We start from the raw sequence: 27,120 nt of genomic DNA, 5'->3' as shown, positions 1-27,120 counted from the left end.
TGTCAAGTGTCAAGTGTCAAGTGTCAAGTGTCAAGTGTCAAGTGTCAAGTTTCAAGTGTGAAGTGTCAAGTGTCAAGTTTCAAGTGTCAAGTGTCAAGTGTCAAGTGTCAAGTGTCAAGTGTCAAGTGTCAAGTGTCAAGTGTCAAGTGTCAAGTGTCAAGTGTCAAGTGTCAAGTGTCAAGTGTCAAGTGTCAAGTGTCAAGTGTCAAGTGTCAAGTGTCAAGTGTCAAGTGTCAAGTGTCAAGTGTCAAGTGTCAAGTGTCAAGTGTCAAGTGTCAAGTGTGTTTTAGTTTTTAGTTTTTAGTTTTTAGTTTTTAGTTTTTAGTTTTTAGTTTTTAGTTTTTAGTTTTTAGTTTTTAGTTTTTAGTTTTTAGTTTTTAGTTTTTAGTTTTTAGTTTTTAGTTTTTAGTTTTAGTTTTTAGTTTTTAGTTTTTAGTTTTTAGTTTTAGTTTTTAGTTTTTAGTTTTTAGTTTTTAGTTTTTAGTTTTTAGTTTTTAGTTTTTAGTTTTTAGTTTTTAGTTTTTAGTTTTTAGTTTTTAGTTTTTAGTTTTTAGTTTTTAGTTTTTAGTTTTTAGTTTTTAGTTTTTAGTTTTTAGTTTTTAGTTTTTAGTTTTTAGTTTTCAGTGCGAGTAAAAGTTATGAGCACTGGTTGATGGATTAAGGTGCAATCATTTCGCGAACTTGAGCCCATTAATGCATCGTACCCTTGATTCTCAAAGATTAAGGGTACTGGAAGGTCAACCAGAAATACTCTTGCCAGAAGTAATGATGTAAACATTGATTGTTTTGCCCAGAGACTCGCTCAAGGAGAACGAGAAATTTTGCACAAAAATTCGTCGGACCTTTCACCGACGACGATGTTTTTTCGAAGTTCCCTCGAAAAGACTACCTCAATGTCAATGTAAGGAGTAAAGGGAAAAAACCTCTCTCTTTCATACGGGGTTACATGTCGATACATTTTTTTTGTTGGAAAAATGGAAAAAAACATAAATTTGTTATTTTCACAGTTTTTTTTTTATTTTGTTTAAATGTTTGTTTTTCACTAACATTTGATATATGCAACCCCTTTTAACCCTGGGGTAACATGCCGTTGACATTCAAGTTCTACTTGCATGGAAACATTTTGGCACAGAACCGTACACAGCGTTCTAGCCTGTAAATGATTGAATAATTGCACGAAGAAAAAAGAGTTCCCAAAATCGTGAACAAGCGTTCATGAAAATGGGAACCACGAACAAAGTGTTCAAATCCCATGGTACGTTTTCGGAAATGGGATGGGAACACTTTGTTCTTGGTTCCCATTTTCATGAACGGTTCACGATTTTGGGAACTCTTTTTTCTCCGTGTGGGAATAAGATCAAGGATAAAAACAGTTTTTTGGCAACAAGTCAAAAAACGTTTAAGTTGCTAAAACCGTTTATCATTAACGTATCTGGAATAAGCTTCTCTTGTTTTTAAAATCGGTACAGATTTTTTAAATCATTTAAGAAGTATGCAACTAAAAAAAAATTTCGATCTTGCAAAATTAATTTTGTGATAGCTTCATGTGTTACATGTTTTTTTTAATTAGGCGAAGCAATTAATCAATTTTGAATACCCGATCAATTAGGTGAACTTCCATTAAACTACCAAGTTTGATTGTTTCAAGAATAACTTCATACCGGTTAGCACACATCCAAACCCTAGCGTTTTCCGACAGTCCATACTCAGAAAACCTTCTGCGGAGGCCGGCTAGCCGAAAATATCACTTATATCTGCACCTATGATAGTGATTCAGTACTTTTTTTGTGTTCGTGTGAGTGTATTCAATTTAACGTATGTGTGTGTGTGCAAGTTTTTGCATGGATGCATACAAAGAAGAGGGGCAAATTTTAATTATTCAGACCTCGTGCGTGCGCTCCAAATTGGGAACTTAGTTTAAGTGTGTAAGCTTGTGCACGGTGTAAATCGTCACTGTCGTGATCTCTTGATGTAGTAGTCACCAGTCATATCAAAAAGACAAACGATGAAAATTTTGGCAATGAAAATAGACATTTTTGATATTTTTTTCTGTTTCTCCATAATATGTATCAAAGGATTGTCAAAATTGAGATTTTGTGATGAAATGTTTATTTTGAAATGTGAAGATTTAGCTGTGCTTCCAATAATTGAAAAACAAATAATTTTACAATTAAAAAAAATTAAGATTTTCAATTATTTAGTGTTGTAATAGAGTATTTTTTTAGAGAAAAGCAATAAATTCAAACCGAATTAAATTTTCAAAAATTTGAGGAATTTTACCTTAAATCAGTATAATAAATAAAAACAAATAAACCAACAAAAAGTTGTTTGCTTGCATGACCCACCCGTAATTTCATCAATTGGTCCACCACAGTTGAATTGGCTATGCAAAGCACAGTAAAGTTGGCTGCCTGCCGGTTGATACATATGGTAGAGCTTGAGCATTTTGGATGTCAATGTCAGCTCTCAGGTAATAAAATAAGGCTATAGTATGTAATTAAATTATCACTCACACAATCCATGCTATAGCCGGAGATTCAAACGTTGAATGGCATGTGGGTAAAAAGATTAATTTTGTAAATCTGTTTATTTTTCGAAAAACTTAATTTTAGGCACGTTGCTTGAAGCAATTCAAAAGATATAAAATTGATACGTGTGATTAGTATGCAATTTTGTAATTTACTGAAAGCAAACGTCAGAAAATCGATTTGTGCCATAATCAGTCATAAAGCCCAACAGTACTCATCCATTTCAACTAAAAGGAAACAAATATATCTGCCAACCCAACCCCTATCCGGTGTGACCGGCAGAGCGTCTCATTAAAATTAATTTTCCCATCTTTTGATCATCGCCACCATCATCATCATCATTACAATGCCAATCGCCGCGTTTAAGTATTCCGGGAAACGGGTAACTATTTGGTATTACTCGCACACATACACACACTGTCACTCCCACTTTGGGCCAGGGGATGATCTGTCCCGTACGCGCAATTTCTGAAGTGCGCAGTACAACACTAGAATATCAATCACCCACTCTAACTTTTGGGGGGGGAGCGGGCGATTAGCGGGCTTCGCCAGGGCCAGTTCAGACCCCCTATCAAAGACTCAATCCACGAGAATGTTGATTTTTGAGTTGCACACGCACACCAATAAAATTCGTGCAGGCCGAAACGCACACTCTCTCATTTTTCATAACGCGCGAACTGTCAAACTTTTTCGTTTGAACTTTTCAGTTGGTCAGGAAAAAATGTGTGCAGGTGTGGTGTTGGTCGGCAGATTAAAGGTAAGTTTTTAACATTGATTATTATTCTCACGTATTCCATCATCACTACCGCCTTCAGGACACGGTCATCGAGGAGGAGCAGGAGTGGATGGCCGCTGGATGGCAGCGGAACGGGGTCAACGTGAACAACCGAAATCGGCACCGGCAACAGTGTCGCCCAATCCAGATCGGGCTTCAGCAAGTGGTTCCGCAGTACAATAAGTCGAGCGGAACGAAATTTTGCCAGACCTTCCCGTCGAACAGCGACGCCTTCGGCAACAGTCGGTTCCCCCAGCAGCAAAACCAACGTCATCAATCTGAAGCGTTCGGCAACTGTGGATTCCACTCGTCGGGAACCGTTGATCCGCATCAACAAGGCCACGTCACGGTTTGGCTATGAGTCCAGCACGGTACTGGCCCAGCAGCACCTACTAACCAATAACCAACAACCGGACCGGCCCCGCAAGCGCTGCAGTTCGACACCCAGAGCATCATGCAGAACTTTCGCTGCGCAAAAAGCTTCAAGAACAGCGCAAAAAGCTGTACGGGCAGGCCGTCAAACCGTCTGCCGCCAACCCGGCCGTCCAGCAGTTTGTCCAGTCCGTCTGTCCCAACATCCAAAGCAGTCTGTCGGTGCTACGCCTGCGGATCAACCGTGACCGAGCTGTTCAACTCGCTGCAGCAGATGATGCATCTCTCGCAACCCAAACGACGTCACGCCATCGGGGCCGGCCGAGGTCGCATCGGCAAGGATTCCGTCAGCTGGAACCTCAACTGACCAGCGTCGATTTGCTTAAGTGCTACGCATTTGTTCCTTTTTTGGTTTTTCCGAGAGAGAATTGACTTCTCGCACGCTTTTTGTTCCTCTTCTAGGCAGGAAAGTAGTTTATATTTTACTATTCAAAGTTCTCAGAAATTTTATCAAGTTTCATCTCATTTTGACAAAATTTACCTAATATTACTTATTGTCAACTATAGTTGAACTAAATTTTACAAATTCTTTAAACTAAATTTTACAAATTTCAACTATATGTACCGTCATCAGGGGCGACATTCTGATTTTTTGTATAACCCAATCTCACCCCAGACCCAATGTCACCCCTGATGACGGTAGCTAATGTTAATTCATTAAACTAAAAAAAACGAAACTATTGGCACTACGCCCCCCGGGGCATGGCCTTCCTCTAACGTGGGATTTCTGCTCCAGCGCCTCTGACGAGACAGGAGAAACCGGGACCGACGTTTTACTTCACCATCCGATAGAAGCTCATTGGATAAGGCGGGAATCGAACCCGCGTCTCATAGCATCATCGGGATCGGCAGCCGAAGCCGCTACCCCTGCGCCACGAGACCCATAAACTAATTAAAATCAAATTTAAGCTAATTTTTACTAATGTTTACTTATTTGGACTTATTGAAAACAATTTATTTTTTTATCTATCTATTGCACGCATAAACAAATTTACTAAATTAACCTAAATTTAACTAAATTTAACCAAAATTACTAAGTTTTAATAAATTTAACTAATATAGCTAAATTAAGTATTAATTATATTTAACTATAGTATTAATTATATTTAACTATTTTTAAATTTGACTAAATTTATTCTAATTCAACTAAATTTAATTATTTTTTTAAAAAATTTAACTAAATTCAACTTAACTAGCCAGATTTAGCCAATATTATCTAAGTTTCAATAAATTTAACATAATTTACCGTTATTTGCCTAAATTGAATTAAATTTAACTAATTTTATTAAATTTATCAAACTTTATTTAATTTTACATAATTTATCTTAATTCATCTTAATTTAAAATGATTTAAAATAGTTTTATTTAACTTAATTTAACTAAATTTAATAAAAACTTAACTCAATTTAAAAAAAAAATGCTAAATGTACCTTTTACAAAATTTAACTGAATTTACCTCAATTTAACAAAAAATAGCTGAATTCACCTAAAATGTTTAACTAAATTTAACCGAATTTAACTAAATTTTACAAAACGTTACTAAATTTTAAAAATTTAACTGAATATTGCAAAATTTATCTGATTTTTTTTAAATTCAACTGAATTTAACCTAATTTAACTAAGTTTTACCGAAGTCAACCTTATTTAACTTAAATTAACTTAATGAACTTCATTTTACTAAATTTAACTTGATTTAAGTTAATTAAACTCAATTTAACTTAATTAAATTTATTTTAACTGAATTCAACATAAAATAAATTAATATAACTAAATTTAACATAATTTAACTGTAACAAAAATTAATCAAATGTTAAAAAATTTAACAGAAAATAACTACATTCATCTATTTTTCTCTAAATATAACTAAATTTAACCAAATTTAACATAGTTTACGTAATTTATCTTAGTTTAGCTTACTTTAACAACATTTTATAAAATTTTACTCAACATGACAAAAATTTCCTAAATTCTACTTGATTTAACTAAAGCTAACTACATTTTAATAAAGTTTATTAAATTTTACTAAATTCAGCTTAATAAAACGATTTTTTTTATTAATTTAACAAAATTTAACCTTTATTTAACTATTTTTAATCAAAATTTATTCACTTAATTTTATTTTAATAAATTTACTTGAATTTTAATAAACATAACTAAATTTAATTAAACTTTGATAAATTCAACTAAATAAAACATTTTTTTTATAAATTTATCTAACTTTCACTATTTCTTTTCTTTACTTAACATAATTTGATTAACTTAATTTAATTTATCTTATTTTAAATATGTTTTACTAAATATAAAGAAACTTAAATAAATTTTACAAAATAATACATTTTTTTCTATATATTTTGTAATAAATCAATCAAATGTAACTAAATTTAATGAATGTAATTAACATAATTTAATTCAACTAAGTTTATTTTAATAAATTTTACAAAATTTATCTAAATATAACTCAATTGAACAAAAATCAACTAAATTTAACTGAATTTACCTAAATTTAACTTAATAATACAAAAATAAACTGTATATAACTGAGTTAATAAATTATCACTAAATATAACAATAGTTTTCTAAATCAAACAAAATTTAACTAAATTAAGCCCAATTCAACTACCTTTTACATTATTTTTAAACATTTAACTGAATAAAAATAAAATATCTTTGGATCTTCTATAACCTCCTCGTTATTCTTAACATAAATTATCTTAACACAATTCAACTTATCTTAATTCAACTTAATATAACTCAATTTAACTAAATTTAACTAAATTTACCATAATTTATCTAAATTTAACTAAATGTAACTGTATTCGACTTTATTTAACTAAATTTAACCAAATTTAATTAAATTCAGCCTACTTAACATAATTTTAACTGAATTTATCTTAATTCGATTTTTGTTTACTCAATTTATCTTAATTTCAATTAATTCAACGTAATTTGACGCAACTCAACTAAATTTGACTTATTTTAAATAAACTTAACCAAATTGAATGAAATTAAACTAAATTTACCTGATTTTACAAAATTTAACTTAATTTTACAAAATTAATCTGCAAATATCTAAACTAAACACAAAATAAGTAAATTCAACTAAAGTTTACTAAATTTAACTTCATTTCACGAAATTTAACAAAAAATAAACGAATTTAACTAAACTTTACTATTTTTAACCAAGTTTAACCAAAATTAACCAAATTTAACTAAATTTAACTTAGTTTAACTAAATTTAATTTAGTTTAACTAAATTTAGCTCAATATAACATAAATTATCTTAATTCAATTTAACTTATCTAAATTCAACATAATTGAACTCCATTTGACTTTATAAAACTTTTTTTTTTCTATATATTTTTTTAATAAATCAAACAAATGCAACTAAGTGTAATGAAATGTAATTAATATAATTTAGTTCAACTAAGTTTATCTTAATTGAACTTAATTTTACAAAATTTATCTAATTACTAATTACAAAATTAATCTAATTACTCAATTGAACAAAAATCAACTAAATTTAACCTAATTTACCTAAATTTAACTTATTATTACAAAAATTAACTGTATTTAACTGAGTTAACAAATTGCCACTAAATTTAACAAAAGTTTTCTTAATCAAACAAAATTTAATTAAATTAAGCCCAATTCTTTTTAAACATTTAACTGAATTTAAAAAAATATCTCTGGATCTTCTATAAACTCCTTTTTTCTTGCTTGCTTTAACTTAATACATATTTTAATTAACTTAGTTTAAATTTAATCAAGCTTAATTGAACCTAATGTAACTAATTTCAATCAAATTGAACTAACTGTAACCAAAATTAACAAAATTTTGCAAAATTCTACTAAATTTTACTGAATTTAAATTAATTTAACTAAATTTTAACGAATTGAACTGCATTTGTCTTAAGTGAACTTAAATAAACTTCGTTTAATATAATTTAACTTAATTTAACAAAGTTCAACTTAATTTAACTTAATTTTGCTTAATTTAGCTAAATTTAACTTAAGTTAACTTAATTTAACTAAATTTTACTTTATTATACATAACAAATTTAATTTTAACTCAATTCATCTTTAAAATTAATATAACTGAATTTAACACAATTTAACTAACTGTAATAAAAATTTACTTAATTTTACAAAATTCAACTTAATTTAACAGGAAATATCCAAATTCAGCTTATAGTTTTCTAAATATAACTAAATTTAATCTAATTTAACTTAATTTATTTATAATTAACCTGATTTTACTTAAAACTTTATTAAGTTAAAATACACTAAATTAAACTTGGTTTTACTTAATTTTACTGCACTTAATTTCATATAAACTTACCGTAATTGATTTTTTTTAACTCTTTATTATAGAGTTCCACTCTTTCCATAATTTAGCTTAGTTTAGCTTAATTTATCTGAATTTATCTAAATTCTAAAAAAATAACTAAATTTAACTCAATATAACAAAAAAATACTAAATTCAACTACAACTACAAATTTTCTAAATTATACTAAAATTTCCAAAATTTTGATAAATTTTTCTAAATTTAACTAGATAAAACTATTTTTTTAATATATTTAATTAATTTCAACCAAGTTTTTTAACTTACCTTAACGCATATACTTAATTACCTAAATTTAATTTAATTTAGCTAAGATAAACAAAATTCTACTTAACTGAATTTAACTCAATTTAACAAAAATAACTAAATTCAACTGAAGTTTACAAAATTTGATGAAATTAAACTAATGTATTTTTCCTTAATTTTACAAAATTTAACTAAATTTTACAAAATTAATCTGAAATTATCTAAACATAACAAAAAATAACTAAACTTTAATATATTTAAACAAGTTTAACAAAAAATAACCAAATTTAACTAAATTTAGCTCAATTTAATATAAATTATCTAAATTCAAATAAACTTATCTAAATTCAACTTTATTTAACTCAATTTAACTAAACTTCAATTATTTAAAACAACTAAATTCAACTTAATTTAACCAAATTTATTTAAATTTAACTAACTTAAATTAATATTAACTGAATTTATATTAATTCGACGTTAGTTCACTTAGTTTAACTAAAATTCAACTGAATTAGCCCAATGTTATAAAAAATAATATTATTCAACTAAACTTAACTAAATTTTACTTATTTTAAATAAATTTAACCAAATTTAATAATATTAAACAAAATTTACCTAGTCTTAACTTAATTTTACAAAATTTAACTGAATTTTACAAAATTAATCTGAAAATATCTAAACTTAACAAAAAGTTTGTAAATTCAACTAAATTTTACTAAATTTTACTAAATTTCACGAAATTTAGCAAAAAATAACTGAATTCAACTAAGCTTTGCTGTATTTAACCAAGTTTTAACAAAATTAACCAAATTTAACGAAATTTGACTAAATTTACCTAAATTTAACTTAATTTAGCCAAATTTAGCTCAATTTAACATAAACTATCTTAATTCAAATCAAATTATCTAAATTCAACTTAATGTAACTCAATTAAACTAAATTTTACTAAACTTCAATTATTTGTTACAACTAAATTTAACTTAATTGATCTAAATTCAACTAAATTTAATTGTATTCAACTTTATTTAACTAAATTGACCCAAATTTAATCAAATTCAACTAACTTAACTTTAATTTAATTTGACTTAGTTGAAATAAATTTAACTTGATTTAAATAAAATTTAACTGAATTAAACCCAATTTAATACAATATAGCTTTATTCAACTAAATTTGACTTATTTTAAATAAACTTAACCAAATTTAATCGAATTAAACTAAATTTACTTAGTATTTACCTGACTTTACAAAATTTAACTGAATTTTTAAAATTAATCTGAGAATATCTAAACATACCAATAAATAAGTCAGTTCAACTAAAGATTACTAAATTTTACTTCATTTCATCAAATTTAGCAAAAAATAACTAAATTCAACTAAACTATATTTAACCAAGTTTAACCAGAATTAACCAAATTTAACTAAATTTGACTAAATTTACCTAAATTTAACTTAATTTAACTAAATTTAGCTCAGTTTAACATAAATTATCTTAATTCAATTAAACTTATCTAAATTCAACTAAATTTAATTCAATTTAACTAAATTTAACTCGATTTAACTCAATTTAACTCAATTTAACTAAAATTAACTCAATTTAACTAAATTTAACTAAACTTCAATTATTTGATACAACTATGTTTAACTAAATTTAACTTAATTTATCTAAATTTAACTAAATGAAACTGTATTCAACTTTATTTTACTAAATTTAACCAAATTTAATTCAATTTAACTAACTTAACTTAATTAACTGAATTTATCTTAATCCGACATTAGTTGACTCAATTTAACTTAATTTCAATTAATTCAACGTAATTTAACTTAGTTGAATTAAATTTAACTTGATTTAACTAAAATTTAACTGAATTAAATTCGATTTAATAAAAAAAAAAACTTTATTCAACTAAACTCAACTAAATTTGGCTTATTTTAAATAAACTCAACCAAATTTAACCAAATGAAACTTAACATAACTTAATTGAACCAAATTTAACTAAATTTAACTGATTTCAACTTAGTTTATCTTAATTTTATCAAATTTATTTATACCTCATTTTGTAAACTTATTTTAGCAAAATTAGCCATTAGAACCAATAAGACCTATTCAAAGTCATGTAATCCTACTAACCCAACTTATATTTATCTGAGCTAGTTATAATTAGGTTAAGTTTGTATTGTTGATGTAAGATTTAATTGAATAAAATTTTTAATTTGTTTTGTTTTTTTGTCACCCTAATTATATTGATCACCCTAACCGCCCTAAACTGAAACCGGAAATAATAAAGAAGAAGAAGAACCCCCAAAATGCGCCCCGTTCCGCCACCCTTTTTGCCCGTCATCGTGGTCAAAACGGGCCTAAAATCGTGCCTCAGACGGGCGTAATGCATCGGCCAAAATGCGTAACGCCCGCCTAAATGTTGCATTCTGGCACGAAATGGGCCACAACGAGGGGAAAAAGCGTGCTGAAAATCGGGCCCGCTTTCAGGCAAAACGTCCCCGCTTTTTGGACGTTTTCCGCCCATTTTTCTATGTGGGCATCCCTTTCAAGTCGCGAAGCATCCGTCAATAGAAACAGGATTGTGGGATTCACGGGTTTTTGGAGAAAAGGGTTTTTACCGTTGCTGTTGACATGTTTTGTTTCAGGGTTGTTTTAGGCTACTGAATTTGAGTAACGTCTTATTTGGGTAGTGTTATGAATATCTGGAGCATGATTTCATTTTTTTTGCAAATGCAGATGCAACAGATAACTATTCAATTATCCCTCTAGGCGAGCTTCGATCTAAAATAATCGCCAAAAATCAATTTTTCATCCAAATTTTTGATCTTTAAAAGCATTGGAAAGAATAGCTCTTGAAATTTTGGAAAATTATTAGGTTGGAAGTGAATCTTGTTGTATGTAACTTTGCCAATGTTCTGAAATTTTTTTTTTCTTGAGTCAACCGAGTTGATCCTGATTTTAGGTGATTTTATTTTAGAAAAAAAATGTTCTTATATACTACCAAAACGAGCAGACGAAAATATCTTGGGAATAACATTTTTTTGATGTTTGAAAATACTTGGCCAATAACATTTTATGTTATTTATAACAAGATTTGTTATTCGTCGTTATGATTTTTTGTTATTGGATTGTTATTGTAATAACAGACTTAGTTATTTTTAGTTATTCTTCGAACAAATCTTTATTATTGTTTTTATTATTTTCACAAGTAGTCCGATCATCCCAATAACAGTTGGAGGTATTCTTCCATAACAAAAAATGTTATTTCAAAGTGGTTTTAGCTTTCAACCAATATCAGACCAATAACAAATTTTGTCATGATAAAATAAACTGTTATTAAACCCTTATGCTAAAATGGAATTTTCTTTCTTTTATTTTAACAGAATTACATTTTTTAACTTTTTAGTAAGTTTTATGGCTCAATTTCAACTATCATGAGAGTATTAAAATCACATGTATGTGAAAAACAGTAAAACATGAACTTTTCGGATGTTCTGGATTTTCGGAACCGGTAGGTCACCTGGCCCTGATATTAATATTTGTGGTCAAAGTACAGGTAATACCTGTTGTAAAAACGTGTGGGTACGTTTTTAATTTGCGGAACTTACGCTCTGGCTGCCGACGACTCCAAGTAGAACTGCTGGTGCTGATCCCGGGTGACTGCTGGAGACTGCTGGCTGCTGGAGACTGCTCGTTCTAATACGAGGATGAGGAGTTCTCAATTGACTGAAGTAAAACAGTTGTTTTTGGGAGTGATCTCGAACTTAACTTTTATTTGGAAAATTTTACAATATAACATTAAACCTACGTGTTACACTACTGAAGTATATAGTTTAAATTATTGATCAGCATAAGAGTAAGCGGGACGGATTAATCAGATTTACACACTTCCTTCCTTGTCATGTAATCCTTTTAACTACCTCGCCACATGGTGTCTACCTTCTCACTAATCTCATTAACCCTTTGATATTTCCTTTTGTTCTTGGTAGCCCCCCTGTGGTCAGGTGAATCTACCTGATATTTCCTCCTTCCTATGAGAATAAGTCTAATTGTAATGTCCGGTTTGAAGATATTTCCGGATCTTTATAAATGTTCACTACGCGTCTACATTCCGGGACCCGTAAATCATCCTATGGTTTACAAAATAAAATATTACAGATGCGTCTCTAAATTTATGTTGATCTGTGCTTGTTCTCTTGTTTTGTTACATTTAATCTTCCTTTAGATCATTATCCATGTCATGGGATTAAATATTAGTATACATATATAACTCATCATGATTATTCCAGAAAAGAATGATGAAATACGACAAAAACCTATAATATATGATGATTCAAATATCGAGTATATAATGTTCTGGGCTTTTTCAACTACATTTAATGCTTCTAATCGATATCCTTGTTGATCTGATTGATGGCCGTCTAATAGTCTATGAAGCACATTTGAGGCAACGCGTTTGTCTACCTGATTATAAATCATGTTTTTCATTTTCTCTACACTGTCATAGTCATAAACACCGCTTTCCATTAAGTTTGGTAAAGGAGTGTATTTCCAAGCTATGACTATTTCTGTTGATATTTTAGACGGTGCTACCGTTTCTCTAAATTTGTTATCTACTGTGTACCATTTCCCTCCAATGCGAAATTTTGCAGGCAGTATTGGTGTACAATCAATTTGATTTCCACGATTTTGTAAAATTCTTGTTACTGGTGCAATGAACATGGATTTATTATTATAAAATACTGGAATCTCTTGGTAACAGTTATCCTCAAACCGGGGTGTTACGTATACAGGTTTGCATTCGAGTACATGTAATACTTCCCTGCTGCTACTGCTGTATATCCTGATCGTCTTATAATGCTTGAGACGAATTCAGCTGGATTAATTCTTGCTAATGTTAGTTTTGTTTCTAGTAAAGATTTGTCGACTTTACACATCTCTGTCATTACAGTATTGTACAACTCCGTCATACTTTGTCCGAAGTAGTTTTCTACGAACGTAATTTTTGAGTTGAAATATGTAAAGAGATCAAAATTTCTTCCCACCACGTTTGATTTCGTGAATGGGGAATCTCCAACAGATGTTTCTAAAAGAATAATGCGGGGTGATCAGTGGTATACCCTATTCTTCCACAGATTCTCGTTACATCTTTGGTGCGTATCGAGAACAAATGAGTGGACGTAATAGTACTATACATTGGGTTTGATTTTTCGTTATTCACGGTTTTGTTAACTACCCCTTCAAACAAAACTTCAAATTCAGTTTCTTCGCATTTTTTATTGAATTCTATGTCCCATGTTAAGTACCCATCTTCTGCATCCAGACATTTTCCTTGGCTGTACGTGCAGGTTAAGCCATTTTTCAAATGAATAATATCATTTTCTGAATCTACTACTGCTGTATAATCGCGTAGCGTAATTTCATATTGGTAGTAAACCAGAGCGTCTTCCCAGGTGTAAAGATGAGTTTTATAAGTCCCACCTCTGCAACTACTACCGGAAAGTGTTCCAACGATCAACTCTTCCCCTCTAGTGGTAGCATTGCGTTTTAATTCGTGAAGATGGAAGTCATACGCTAGTTTGATTGTTCCCAGTTGTTGTGAATATCTACATTCCTCTGAAGTAAAATCTTTAACTATGTATTCATACCCTTTGTAATAATCCGATGTGTGTGAATGCATCCCACAATGCCTAATTTTTCTTTGTATTATAACTTTACATTGAAAAACTTTTGTCTCCTTGTTCACCTTTTTTTGTAACACCTGAATATATATTTCCTGTGTTGACAGATTAGTTGTCGGTGGTAAACATGAAGCCACGTCCAAGAGAGAGTAGCTAGTTAAATTTACCTCAGGATTGCTGCAATCATATGCAATTAATCCAGATCCTTGAAATCCAAGGGATTTTCCAAGGAATAAACATATAAAATACAACGTTGTTAAAATGTTCATCCAGGTGCAGGGTCTAATAATTTTCCTCCTCTTTGGTTTAGGGTCGGATGCAGATAACCTTGAAGCTAATTTTTTAACTTCATCTATGTCTACTTGTTTTCTTATACCCCAGTTGGCTTTTGGTTTTTCAATAACCTTTATATAGCCTACAAAATGTACTGGGTTTTGTTCTTGTATATTTTTAGTTTGTTTTTCAGTTTCCTTAGGTTTAGATGGTTCCAAAACATCTAAAACTGCTAATTTCACGACAGGTCTGGTATATTCACCATTAGCGGTTTTTACCACTGCTGATCTTACATTACCGTCTTTGCCAGTATGAATTTTTATTATCATTCCCTTTTTCCATTTGGCTTTCTGATTGTCGTCGGCTATAAGTGCTATATCGCCAACTTTCACATTTTTTACAACCTTCGACCATTTTGATCGTTTTGCTTGAGTGGGCAGGTACTCGTGTAGCCACCTGTCCCAATAATTCTTTGCTAAGAGTTGTACTCTTTTCCATTGTTGCCTTGAGGCTTCGGCTTTAGAAACATCATTTAGTGACGTCTCAGTACTTCCTGCACATCCCATTAAGAAATGATGCGGGGTAATAGGTTCGTCATCCGTTGCATCTAACGATATAGATGTAAGTGGTCTGCAGTTTATAATAAATTCAATTTCAGTGAGGAGTGCTCTAAGCGTATGTTCAGGCATAGTATCGCTGGGAAGCAAGGACTTAATTTCTCTTACCATTCGTTCCCATGCTCCTCCAAAATGAGGGGATAATGGAGGATTGAAGGTCCAAACGATTCCATCAGACGCAAGCCTATAGCGAATTTTCTTTAACTCATTATCTGCACCTACAAAGTTGGTGCCATTGTCGCTATACAAGAACTTTATCTTCCCCCGTCTGCTTTGAACGGAGTTTAAACAGACCAAAAAGGCGTCTGCACTTAGATCGTGTGCAACTTCCAAATAAACTGCTCTTGTCGTCATACATGTAAAAACGACTCCCCATCTTTTTTCGGTCCTTCTACCTATTGAGACATTGTAAGGACCAAAATAATCTACTCCTGTATGCGTAAATGGTTTTACGTACGGTTGAATTCGGCATTCAGGTAAAGGCGCCATTTGTGGAACGTAAGCCTTCGCCTTATTGTTTTTGCAATATTGGCATCTATTGACAACTTTATTCATAGCTGCTTTTATCTGAATTATATGGTATTTCAATCTCACTGCAGCGATTGCAACATCTCTCTTTTTATGGTAAAAGATTTCGTGATGTTTTTTCAAAATGAGTTGTGAAACATAATGAGCTTTAGGCAAAATATATGGTTGTCTAGCTCCATATGGTAAGCATTTAGCATTGACGTACCGAGTGTTTGAAACCAGTGCGCCATTTTTATCTAAGATTGGTGTTAGTGGTTTAATATTACTCTCTTCTTCGATTCTATTTTTAGTTGTCAAGTCCAACACTTCATCGCTAAACGAGTCCCATTGTGCCTTCTTGATAAGGATTATTTCTGCCTTTTCCATATCAAAGGCTGTAATATTTTTATCAAATGTTGTCTGTTTTGATTTATGTTTTAACCAATCTATGTATTTCATTACTATACATACCGACCTTTTTAAACGGGTCCAATCAGAGCACCATTCAATGTTCAACCAATCAAAATTTGGTTTATCTATAGCTGCTATGGTAAAAATAGGTCGTAATTCCTCATGGCTCAGATCTGGGGAACCTTTATCTCCAATTTTCCAAAGGTTATCGTAAGTTTTCAAAAAATCTGGACCGGAAACCCATTTTGATTGTGTTGTTATCATTTTAGTTCCTTCGTCTGCGGGATTGTTGGCTGTATCAATGTATTGCCATTGAGACTCTACTGTGGTATCTAAGATTTCACTTATTCTGTATTGCACAAATTGCTTATATTTCCTGACTTCAGATTTTATCCAGCTTAAAACTGTTTTTGAGTCGGACCAATGAGTTATTGTATTAATTTCCAACCGTGTTTCCTTTTGCACAGTATTTGCTAGTCTTGTTCCTAATACAGCAGCTTGTAGTTCCAAACGAGGTATTGACATAATTTTTGTAGGGGCAACTTTTGATTTACCTGCTACTATTGTCAAATCAATTCCCTTATCATGTATAGTTCTGATATAGATGACGGTAGCGTACGCTCTTGCTGACGCATCACAAAATACATGTAGTTCTCTTTTGATAATATTCTTTGCATATGAATAACATCTAGGAATTCTAAGGTTGTTTAGTGTAGATAATAGTTTTATCCACGTAGACCAATCTTCTTTTACTGAATCTGGAATTTTATCATCCCACTCTATTCCAACACGCCAAAGGTCTTGCATAATGATCTTTGAGTGTATCGTTATGTGTGCAATCAAACCTAGGGGATCGTAAATGCTCATAACAAACGACAATAACTGTCTTTTTGTAGGATTTTGTATCTCATCAAATTTGGCGGTTATTTTAAATTTATAATTGTCTTTATCCGTATTCCAGTACATGCCGAGTACTTTTTCAAAAACGTTCTCGTCCATGTCTAATTTGATTTCGTTCAATGCAGTTATTCTATCGCTGGGTAAATTTGCCAACAATGATTTTGAGTTTGAGATAAAATTTCTCATCTTAAAGTGTGCTTTGTCGTGGATTTTTATCACATCTAACACAATCTTTGTTGCCTTGTTTAAATCGTTGAAACTGTCTAGATAATCATCCACGTAATGATTTTTAAAATAGCTTCAACTGCCTCTGGACAAGTGTTCAAAAATTGTTTTGCGTTAGTGTTTTTACGTATTGTGCACAGGCTGGAGAACAAGTGGCACCAAAGGTCATTACTTGCATTTCATAGATGTCTAAACGTTCATTAGGATTTTTTCGAGAAACAATTCTTTGAGAGTTTCTATCCTCCTTACGAATTCCCACCTGATGAAACATCTCCTGTATATCACCGGATACAGCTATTGGTTCCTCCCTAAAGCGCATTTTAATTCCTAGAGATGATTCGGTCATATCAGGCCCAGATAACAACTGAGAATTTAATGAAATACCGTTAATTTTTGCCGCCGCATCGAAGACCAATCTTCGTTTTGGGGGTTCTTTATTTTTATTTTCAATTATGAAGTGGGGCAGGTAAAAGGTTCTCGGAAGTTCCGCTACTGATTCTTGTGGGCTTAACTTTCTCAGGTAACCTTTACCCAAATATTCATCTATTTTATTGTTATACCATTCCTTCAATGAAGGATCCTTAGCGCTCTTCTTTTCTAAAAGGAGGAATCTATTCAGAGCTGTTTTGAAGCTATTAGGAAGATTAACATTGTCATCCTTCCATAATAGACCAATTTCATATCCCTTTTCTGTTGGTACTAATGTTTTGCCCATTATTTGTAAGGCACGTTCATCTGATTTAGAAATAAGAACGTTTTCGGGAACTTTTACTCCCAAAGATTCAACCGAAAAGAATTTGGACATCATTTCTTTAATTGATTGCTCATCATCTATGTCTTCTGAAATTACAAATAAATGTTCGTTGTTGTTATGGGCGTCATGTTTACTATTGCCATATAATACCCACCCTAACTTAGTCAATTTTGCTACAGGTTCAGAAAATTGTCCTGATATTTCTTTTTCCCTTTGAACAAGTAAGCGTGAGGCAAACCCAATAGTATTGTAGGTGTTGCATTTTCATATGATTCTAATTGAACATCTTTTAAATACGAGAACTGCTTTCTAAGACAGTTAATGTCTAGAGATTGTGTTGGAAGTTTTAAATTCTCGATAGTGCGTAGATCTTTAACGTTAAATCTACCATTGTTGGAAGATTTGATGCTTATTTGCACTGACATGCTCTTGGAGTCCTCTTGGGTATCTCCATTTGTCCATGCTAATGTCATTGGTTTAAATACTCCCTTAACCTGAAGTTGCTCTGCAGTATCAGCATTTATGAGACTTACTGATGAGCCGGAATCAAGAAAGGCAAAGGTTTTAACTTTGTTGTTACCATTTATCAACGTTATTGGAACAATTTGATAAAAGACCTTGTTGTACCTTTTAACATGACAGTTTACTGTATGTTCTGTTGATACCCTTCCTGATCCAGAATCTGGTTTGTTTCCATGAAGCATCCTATTATGCTTACTTTTGCAATTATTTATATTACAAATTCGAGCAGATCGACATTGTTTTGTTACGTGATTTGCTCCTAAACAAGAGAAGCATAACCTCTTTTCCGTCACAAATTTTTGCTTTTCTTCTGGTGTCATTTTTTGAATTTAAAGCATTGTATTAGTTTGTGATTATTTAAATTACACTTGATACAGCTAATTTGGCTTGTATCCTGTGTGTAAAGAATTCGTTCTGATTTAGTTCTTGAATTTGAACTATCAGAATCGACTAATTTTGCAATGGCTACCTTTTCTTTTGGTTTTAGAAAAGTGTAAAAATTTTATCGTTGGAGCTTTATAAGGATTGGTAGGTGATGATAGCGTTTTTTCTTCGTTTATATTATCTAACCATTGGTTCTGAAGACCAGATGGAAGTTTTTTCATTAGATCCCGAACTAGTCGAGGATCGTTTAAATATTCTTCATGATGAAGACTCTCCATATTAATAACCAAATCTCCGATGGCTGATATAAAATCAACCATGGATTTTGGGTTATCATAACTCGGATTACGAACTTTTATAATATCGTTCATTAATCCGTTGTAAATTTGTTCAATACTCCCAAATCGCTCTTCTAGAACGTTCATAATTTTGCTGACGTTACTAGAATCCGATAAAAGGAGTTGACTCTAAGTAGAGCTTCTCCTTTTAAACATTTTTCAAGCCGGTTTATGTTCTCTATGTCAGAGAAATTACCAAGCTTGGTGGTTTCAAAGAAAGTTTGTTTAAATTTTGGCCAATCTTTAAAAGAGCCGTTGAATTTTGGCAAGTCTATTAAAGTTTGCCTAAATAAAAATGAATCTGCAGTTCTTGGTTGAACTGACAGTCCTTCTAATTTATTGACTATGCCTTGTAAAACTGGCAAGTCAATATATCTTTGTTTTCTGTTGAGGGTTTAGTTGAAACATCCTCAATACTTTTTTCTAATTGTTTGACCTTTTGGTCAAAACTTTGTAAAGTCTTGGCAACTGCATCACACTTGATGCAGTGCCAGTTTTCATTCTTATTTGGCATACGGCCAAGTCCTACACATTGCAGGTGGAAGAACCGATCACAATGACTGCACATTAGCATGTGCTGATCATCAAGATTGGTGCAACTCCTGCACCTACCATTTGGATTCACTATGAATTTGTGATCCATATTTCTAAATACCTTATGTTCGATGATGCTTCGTCGATCCTTGATGCTTGATGTTGCTTCGTCGATTCTTGATGCTCGATGTTGCTTTGTCGATGTTGATGCTCGATGTTGCTTCTTGATGTTCGACCTCGCTGTGTTACTTCTTATATTTTTTTATCACTCGCTTTGCACTAAATCTGCTTTGCAATCTTACAGTTTTTATTCCTTTATTATATATATTTTTTTATTTATATATGTGTTTCTAGTCTTCCTTTAACCACTCACTTCACTTCTTGAAATCACCTATCTATTAAAAGGTTTTTTTACTATTTTTGGTGATTTTCTGCAACCAAGCGGATCTCTGAATTTTCATCCAGTCTTCCCTTTACTTGAAGTAAAGTTTTAATGTTGAATCACCTATTAAAAGGTTCTTCTTACTTTCTTCTTCTTCTGGGTTCTTGCCCAGGATCGTTCACTGTGTTCTTCTGGACTATTGTCCAGGATTATTCACTATTGACGATAACTCGTCTACACTATCTGAGCCTGACACTGCTCATACTTGGTCACTTGACCGCTCTAGAGCGTCGGAGACGCTTTTACACTCTTGACGATAATTCGTCTGCACTAACTGAGCCTGACACTGCTCACACTTGATCACTTGTCCGCTCTATAGCGTCGGACACGCTTTTACTTACGATCACGATCAGATTTCGACTGACCGGAAGCTCGAGTCCTCAGTGCTTGATTCCGACAAGCACTTCTCCTAATCCTCTCTGGAGCCACCATGTAAAAACGTGTGGGTACGTTTTTAATTTGCGGAACTTACGCTCTGGCTGCCGACGACTCCAAGTAGAACTGCTGGTGCTGATCCCGGGTGACTGCTGGAGACTGCTGGCTGCTGGAGACTGCTCGTTCTAATACGAGGATGAGGAGTTCTCAATTGACTGAAGTAAAACAGTTGTTTTTGGGAGTGATCTCCGAACTTAACTTTTATTTGGAAAATTTTACAATATAACATTAAACCTACGTGTTACACTACTGAAGTATATAGTTTAAATTATTGATCAGCATAAGAGTAAGCGGGACGGATTAATCAGATTTACACACTTCCTTCCTTGTCATGTAATCCTTTTAACTACCTCGCCACATGGTGTCTACCTTCTCACTAATCTCATTAACCCTTTGATATTTCCTTTTGTTCTTGGTAGCCCCCCTGTGGTCAGGTGAATCTACCTGATATTTCCTCCTTCCTATGAGAATAAGTCTAATTGTAATGTCCGGTTTGAAGATATTTCCGGATCTTTATAAATGTTCACTACGCGTCTACACCTGTCGAATGCAACCCGGAGCATCCTGATTGGTTGAAATTTGCCGGAGATACAGGTCGCCAAAGTTGGGGTCTCAAAACGGTCCTTTTTAGGTTGTAGTCGATTCCCGGTGGCCACAGTGACCAAATCCGGTATTCCAGGTCGGTTTCGGAAAGGGGACGTCCTAAGCTTTCATTTGTGACCAAAAGAACCAGAATCGATCAAAAACTGGATTTTTGACGATGTTTTAAAGTTTGTGGTCATAAAGGACCCCAATACCTTTTAAGTAACTTTTTTTTATGGACGCTCCCCTAGGGGTCGTCCGAGATTTATTTGTTGTGTGAAATGTGTATTTATACTATAAATTTAATATCAAAAAATTTCAAGGCTCTAGCATGTATATAGCAAAAGTTATGGCAAATTTAAATTTCAAAAAGACCGAAAAGGACCCCAATACCGTAAGAAGGTTAATATGTATAATTAAAAAGCTTAAATCTGTTGTTAAAAATTCTAAAAGAGCAACTCTCTACGAAATTGGCCGATTTCGACCATTTTTATTTTTTGTATTTTTTTATTTGACTTAAACTTTGTGGGGGCCTTCCCTATGACCAAATATGCTATTTTGCGTCATTGGTTCACCCATACAAGTCTCCATACAATTTTGCTCAGTATTGGGACTGATTGTTTATTTACCCAACTTTGTTTTAATAACCTTAAATTGTTGATATTACGGGCTTTCATCGGTAGTTTTCGGTGAAATTAAACTCACAAATTAGAAGAAAGTAATGAAACTGATAGGTGGATAGATGACTAGTGTCTTAGAAGAAGATGGAAAAGGACGGAAACTAAATCAGCGAAAGGGCCATATGAGAAAGCGTACGTGTGTGATCAAGTCTTTTAACCTTCTAATTTGGCTGTATACAAGTACTGAGTCGCAACCTCAGTAAGTGTACACAGACAAATCATCCCTGTGTGTCATCCAAATGACTCCAGGACGGTCCTTTCGCCCTTTCGCTGACTTAGTTTCCGTCCTTTTCCATCTTCTTCTAAGACACTAGTCATCTATCCACCTATCAGTTTCATTACTTTCTTCTAATTTGTGAGTTTAATTTCACCGAAAACTACCGATGAAAGCCCGTAATATTTCCATACAATTTTGGCTGCTGTCCATACAAAAATGGTATGTAAATATTCAAACAGCTGTAACTTTTGAGTGAATTTTCTGATCAATTTGGTGTCTTGGGCAAAGTTGTAGGTATTATTGAGGACTTTTGAGAAAAAAATAGGTACACGGAAAAAAAGATCAATAGTGCAGTGCCTGTGTGGACGCGCTGTCCTGTTTTTTTTTCGTGCTATTTTCCGTCTCTTTTGTGTCGCTATTGGTGTACATGGGGTGATTGGATTTCTTCTTCTTCTTTTTTCATTTATTTTTTGTTCGCGCGTTCGTTGGCCGATGAATTTTATTTTTGTTCTCTTTATATAGTTTTCGATAGAAACGATCCGATTTTGTTTTTTGAGACAAGCAAGTCGTATTGCTGGATTAAGTCCTTTCCATATCATCGAGGATCGGAAGGCACGTCGACGGATATGTTTTAAGGCTTATGATATAAAATAATTTTAATGAATGAAGCCCTTCCTACATCACCGTTGATCGGAAGGCACGCCGACGGAGAATTTCTGGAGAATCGCGGTCGAATTAATACTATATTTAAATCCCTAGATAGGTATCTTTCCGCAGCCGGCTGCCTAAGATTTTTAAAATTTCAACCGATAAACAAATTGCTCATGGTCGCATCACCTACCACAGTGAATCCTGACCTCATACCCATCTTACTAACCCTCAAAACTCATGTGATACTTTGTCGGAGACGCAGTCGATTTGGCGGTCCCATCACTCAAGTATCGGACTAACATTCCCATCCACTTCCCGTGTCTTACCACTGGTCGTGGCCGGCGTCGGTATTGATCAGCACGATAGGGACCTTTGAAAATTGCGAAGGGGTGATGATTGGTTCCTGCTTTTCATCTGTGGTCCACGGAGCAATGTTTGGGGGTCCTGGTCAATAACGAAGTAGCAGCTACGGGTAGACACCAATGCTATGCTATGCTGTGCTAAAAAAAGGTACACGGAAAAAAAAGCAGATTTTTTTATCAACTATTTTTTTACTAAAACTCAATTTCCCAAAATACGTATTTTTTGATTTTCGAGATTTTTTGATATGTTTTAATTTCAATTTCAATTCGGTTTTATTGGTGAATAATCAAGATACAATAAGTTATTTTGAAGTTCATAACAGAGTTTTGGAGTTCCTTACAGCTTGTAGCGTCGTGGCCGCTCTCAAGCGCTGCATCTAAGCCGCCGGTAAATCCTCCCAACCACCCGCTTACCGACGATCCGTGTCCTGCACTTCCGGCCCGTAATCGTTCGGACTCGTCGTAGATTCCTCGTCCTCTGCTGCTCCCAATGCCTTCCACCGACTCTCTCTCTCCATCACCTTCACACTCCCTCCCTGCCAAAGTACTCGATGTAGAGGTATCCAACATTTGGCACTAAGATGGTATGTGTAGGGGTGTTTACAAAGGGCACGACTCTACATCCCCCCCTTACTTTATTAGACCTTAAACGTGATCAGAAACCTCAAAGTTTCAGTACAATCATTTAATTCCATTATTTTGAAAACCCATATATTTAGTTTTATTTGTAAATTGATGATACATATGAATTTACATCACAATCTCTTTTGACGTATCACGTAATCAGACTTTTTTCCTCAGACTTATGAATCTTTGTATGTACTCCTTCCCTGCCACTTTAATTTGTTTTTTTTTTTCTCCTTCATTCAATATGTACTGTTTGTCATTATATGATACTATTTTTTAAATGGAAGGACACACACTCCATGGAAAACCATATTAGGAAAAAAATAGTCGGAGAATAAATTTGAAATGCTTAATTGAATTAGATTTTTTTAATGAATCAAACTCATCAGGATATACCTTAATTGTTTCTCGAATCCACTCATTTCAACTATAAACTCTAAAAACTTCTTGCTTACTCGTTCAAAAATCATTACAGTAACTCATCCTCTGGAACTTCTCAGGATATCCTTATTGAAAAATATTATTCGCGCACCACCAAACCGAAGTGCGCAACACTTCTGTTGCGCGAAAAAATCTGTTGCGCCGAACAAAAATGTAGTGGTTTGTCGTTAGCGTGTACATCAGCCTGTGGCGCAACAGTTTTGACAGGTTGCGTTCGTATTTTGATTTTTGTCTGCTTTCACAATAATACTATGAAAGTAAAATCAGCTCCATATGTCTACTCATGATTCACTTCTCAGAGCTTGCACTGTAGCATCAAAGTCCATTTCTCAGAAAATTGAATCAATTAACTCCTCAGAGTTGGCTTTCATTCTTTCCTCAGAGCTTTATTTACCGACTCCTCTGAATCAAATTTAAATTAACTCCTCCAAGCTTCAACATGTTTATCCACGGGATTGAAATCTCCTAAACTCCCAGAAATGTAGCAAATGTAAGTAATTTTAAAACTTAGAAAGCAGCACTTTTCAGGATTTTATTTCTTTTTTTCGAATTTTCCAAAGCAGTAACAAATTTTCTTGATTTCAAAATTGCTTAACCAGCAAACCAACAAAACTCGATTCCTTTAAACCAACTTCCATTCATAGATTTACATACTCCTCCGAGTCAAGTTACAATTTATCTCGATTTTTTTTTAAATTTCTTGCAGTTGCATTAGACCTGTTTTCAAGCAGGGTTTTTAAACGCATAAAAAAATGTATAAAAGCAGGAAAAAAAAATCCTTAAGGTTAGTTTGAATTTTACTCATTTACTATTAATAATTATTCAATCAATTAGAACATTTTTTCAATTCCTGAAATCTTTCAACTAATCCAACTTATCGGAACTTTTGAATTTTCGAATTCAAGGGCTTTACCCTTTTCAAACAATTCCTTAAATCAACTGCATCAACATATACTCCTCAGAGTAAAAGCTGTAAAGTCAATGCTTAGTAAACTCTTTAGAACTGTAAATTCTAACATCCGTTTTAAATTTAGACAGCAATGTTATTCTATAATATAATCAAAATGATTTTTTTTAACAAGATTCTTCTGCAAAACTCGTCAGATTTTCTCAGAACAACAATATTTTCTCCATACAACTTCACGAATCTCCAATACAACTCCTCAGACTTCTTCAGCAAAACTCCTCAGGGTTTCTCAGAACAACTCCTCAGAGTTCATCAGTTCAACTATTCAGAAGATGCAATAACTCCTCAGAGTCTTGAGTTTGGAAAATTAGTCAGAGAATGCATTACTCCTCAGAGTCTTGAACATAAACTCCTCAGAGTCTTGGATTGGAAAATTACTTAGCACATTCATCAATCCTCAGAGTCTTGTACTTGCCAAATTCCTCAGAAAATGCATCTACTCCTCAGAGCCTTGAACTTGGAAAATTACTTAGAAAATTTATCAACTCCTCAGAGTCTTGTACTTGGTAAACTCCTCAGAGTTGAATCTCACCACTCCTCAGAGTTTGAACTCAGCTAAACCCTCAGAGAGCTTGAAATTGTTCTCGGCAACCTCCTCAGAGTTGCGTCTTTACTCACTCCTCAGAGTTTGAACTTAGCTGTCCTCAGAACTAGCTCACTTCTTAGAAATTGGTTAAACTCCTCAGAGTAGCATCCTAATTCACTCCTCAGAGTTTGAACTCATCATACTCCTCACAGTTAGCTCACTACTCAGAGCTTGAAATTGTACTCGGTAAACTCCTCAGAGTTGATTATTTGTTCACTCCTCAGAGTTTGAACTAAGCTTACTCCTCAGAGCTCACTTCTCAGAACTTTTACATTGTTAACTCCTCAGAGTATGTTTTCAGGTTACTTCTCAGATCTTGAACTATCAAGTTTCGTCAAGATTTAAGTAGACTCCTCCGGGTGTATAAAACATTTGTTAAAACTGGTGCCCCATAAAGTTGAAATCTTGCAGTCGATGAAAGAAAAACTGAAACGATACTTAAAAATCGATTATTTTCAAATAAATGTATCAATACCAAAAGTCAATGTTTCATTGTAACTTAAATCCGAACAAAACGCAAAAAAAATTCAGATTTTTTTTTTTTTTGTCTGAACTCAACTTTTACAAAAAAAAAAACTTTTAACTCCTCAGAGTTTTTTTATCAACAGCAACTGCTATTTAAAATGTATTTTGTATATACAATCAACTCCCGGTAAATACGCAATAACCAAAAATTTGCCATAAAATAGAATTGTTTAACACCATTAAACTGCTTTGAATTCCAAATTGAACCAAAACTGACTACTAATGTGAAACATCTTAAATAAATTAAACGTAATTCTACGTCAAATCAAAAACTAGCAACAATGTTTCCTTCAATCTAGTACTGCAGTAACAGAAAAAATAAACAAACATGAAAAGCAAAACCACCTTTCAACATAACACTACTACAAGGAAGCATAAAAAAAACACAACACTAGCGTTACGCCCCGCACTGAAAACTTCCTCCAACTGATAACTTCTTACCGTTCATCCTCGTCGCCAGATGTAGCGTCGTGGCCGCTCTCAAGCGCTGCATCTAAGCCGCCGGTAAATCCTCCCAACCACCCGCTTACCGACGATCCGTGTCCTGCACTTCCGGCCGTAATCGTTCGGACTCGTCGTAGATTCCTCGTCCTCTGCTGCTCCCAATGCCTTCCACCGACTCTCTCTCTCCATCACCTTCACACTCCCTCCCTGCCAAAGTACTCGATGTAGAGGTATCCAACATTTGGCACTAAGATGGTATGTGTAGGGGTGTTTACAAAGGGCACGACTCTACACAGCTGTGTGTTACATCATAATCCATTTTGGAACAGTTATTGCTTGTAAATAAAGGTGTCACCAAGAGTAAGAAAAAAATAAAAAAAACTTACTAAAATTGCAAGGAAAAGGGGATAGAAATAGAAAAAGCTTAAAACTAGATCACAGTTTTTTATCCTTTATAGATGTGCTTGATCATCAGCTCCCCAAGGGCCAGGAATTGCTCCACCTTGTTACGGCAGGTCCGAAACCGCGTCATCATCTCCCCTGCGAGAGCAAAGAACTCCGGCAGGGTGAAGAGATCTTCTCCGGTAACTTCTTGCTGGGCCGTATTGCCACTGCCGGCAGCGACCACGCTGGCGAACGATCGCCCCCATCCAGGAGGGAACGCTGAGTTGTCCGCTGGAACCGTACGATGA

General features: G+C 33.2%; 1 protein-coding gene across 1 annotated transcript; it reads left to right on the top strand.

Annotated features, from left to right (window-relative positions):
• The first annotated feature begins 3,216 nt into the window (after window positions 1–3,216).
• On the top strand, window positions 3,217–3,878 carry LOC119765305. Its single transcript, XM_038248911.1, has 2 exons — window positions 3,217–3,285; window positions 3,344–3,878. The coding sequence occupies exons 1-2, from the start codon at window positions 3,250–3,252 to the stop codon at window positions 3,662–3,664; spliced, it is 357 nt and encodes a 118-aa protein (XP_038104839.1). The 5' UTR covers window positions 3,217–3,249; the 3' UTR covers window positions 3,665–3,878.
• The last annotated feature ends 23,242 nt before the right edge of the window (window positions 3,879–27,120 follow it).

Source organism: Culex quinquefasciatus, chromosome 1 (assembly GCF_015732765.1).
Source record: "Culex quinquefasciatus strain JHB chromosome 1, VPISU_Cqui_1.0_pri_paternal, whole genome shotgun sequence".
In the NCBI taxonomy this organism is placed as follows: Eukaryota; Metazoa; Arthropoda; class Insecta; order Diptera; family Culicidae; genus Culex; species Culex quinquefasciatus.
The sequence above is the reverse complement of the archived record's forward strand: the minus strand, read 5'-3'. Positions and strand labels throughout refer to the sequence as shown.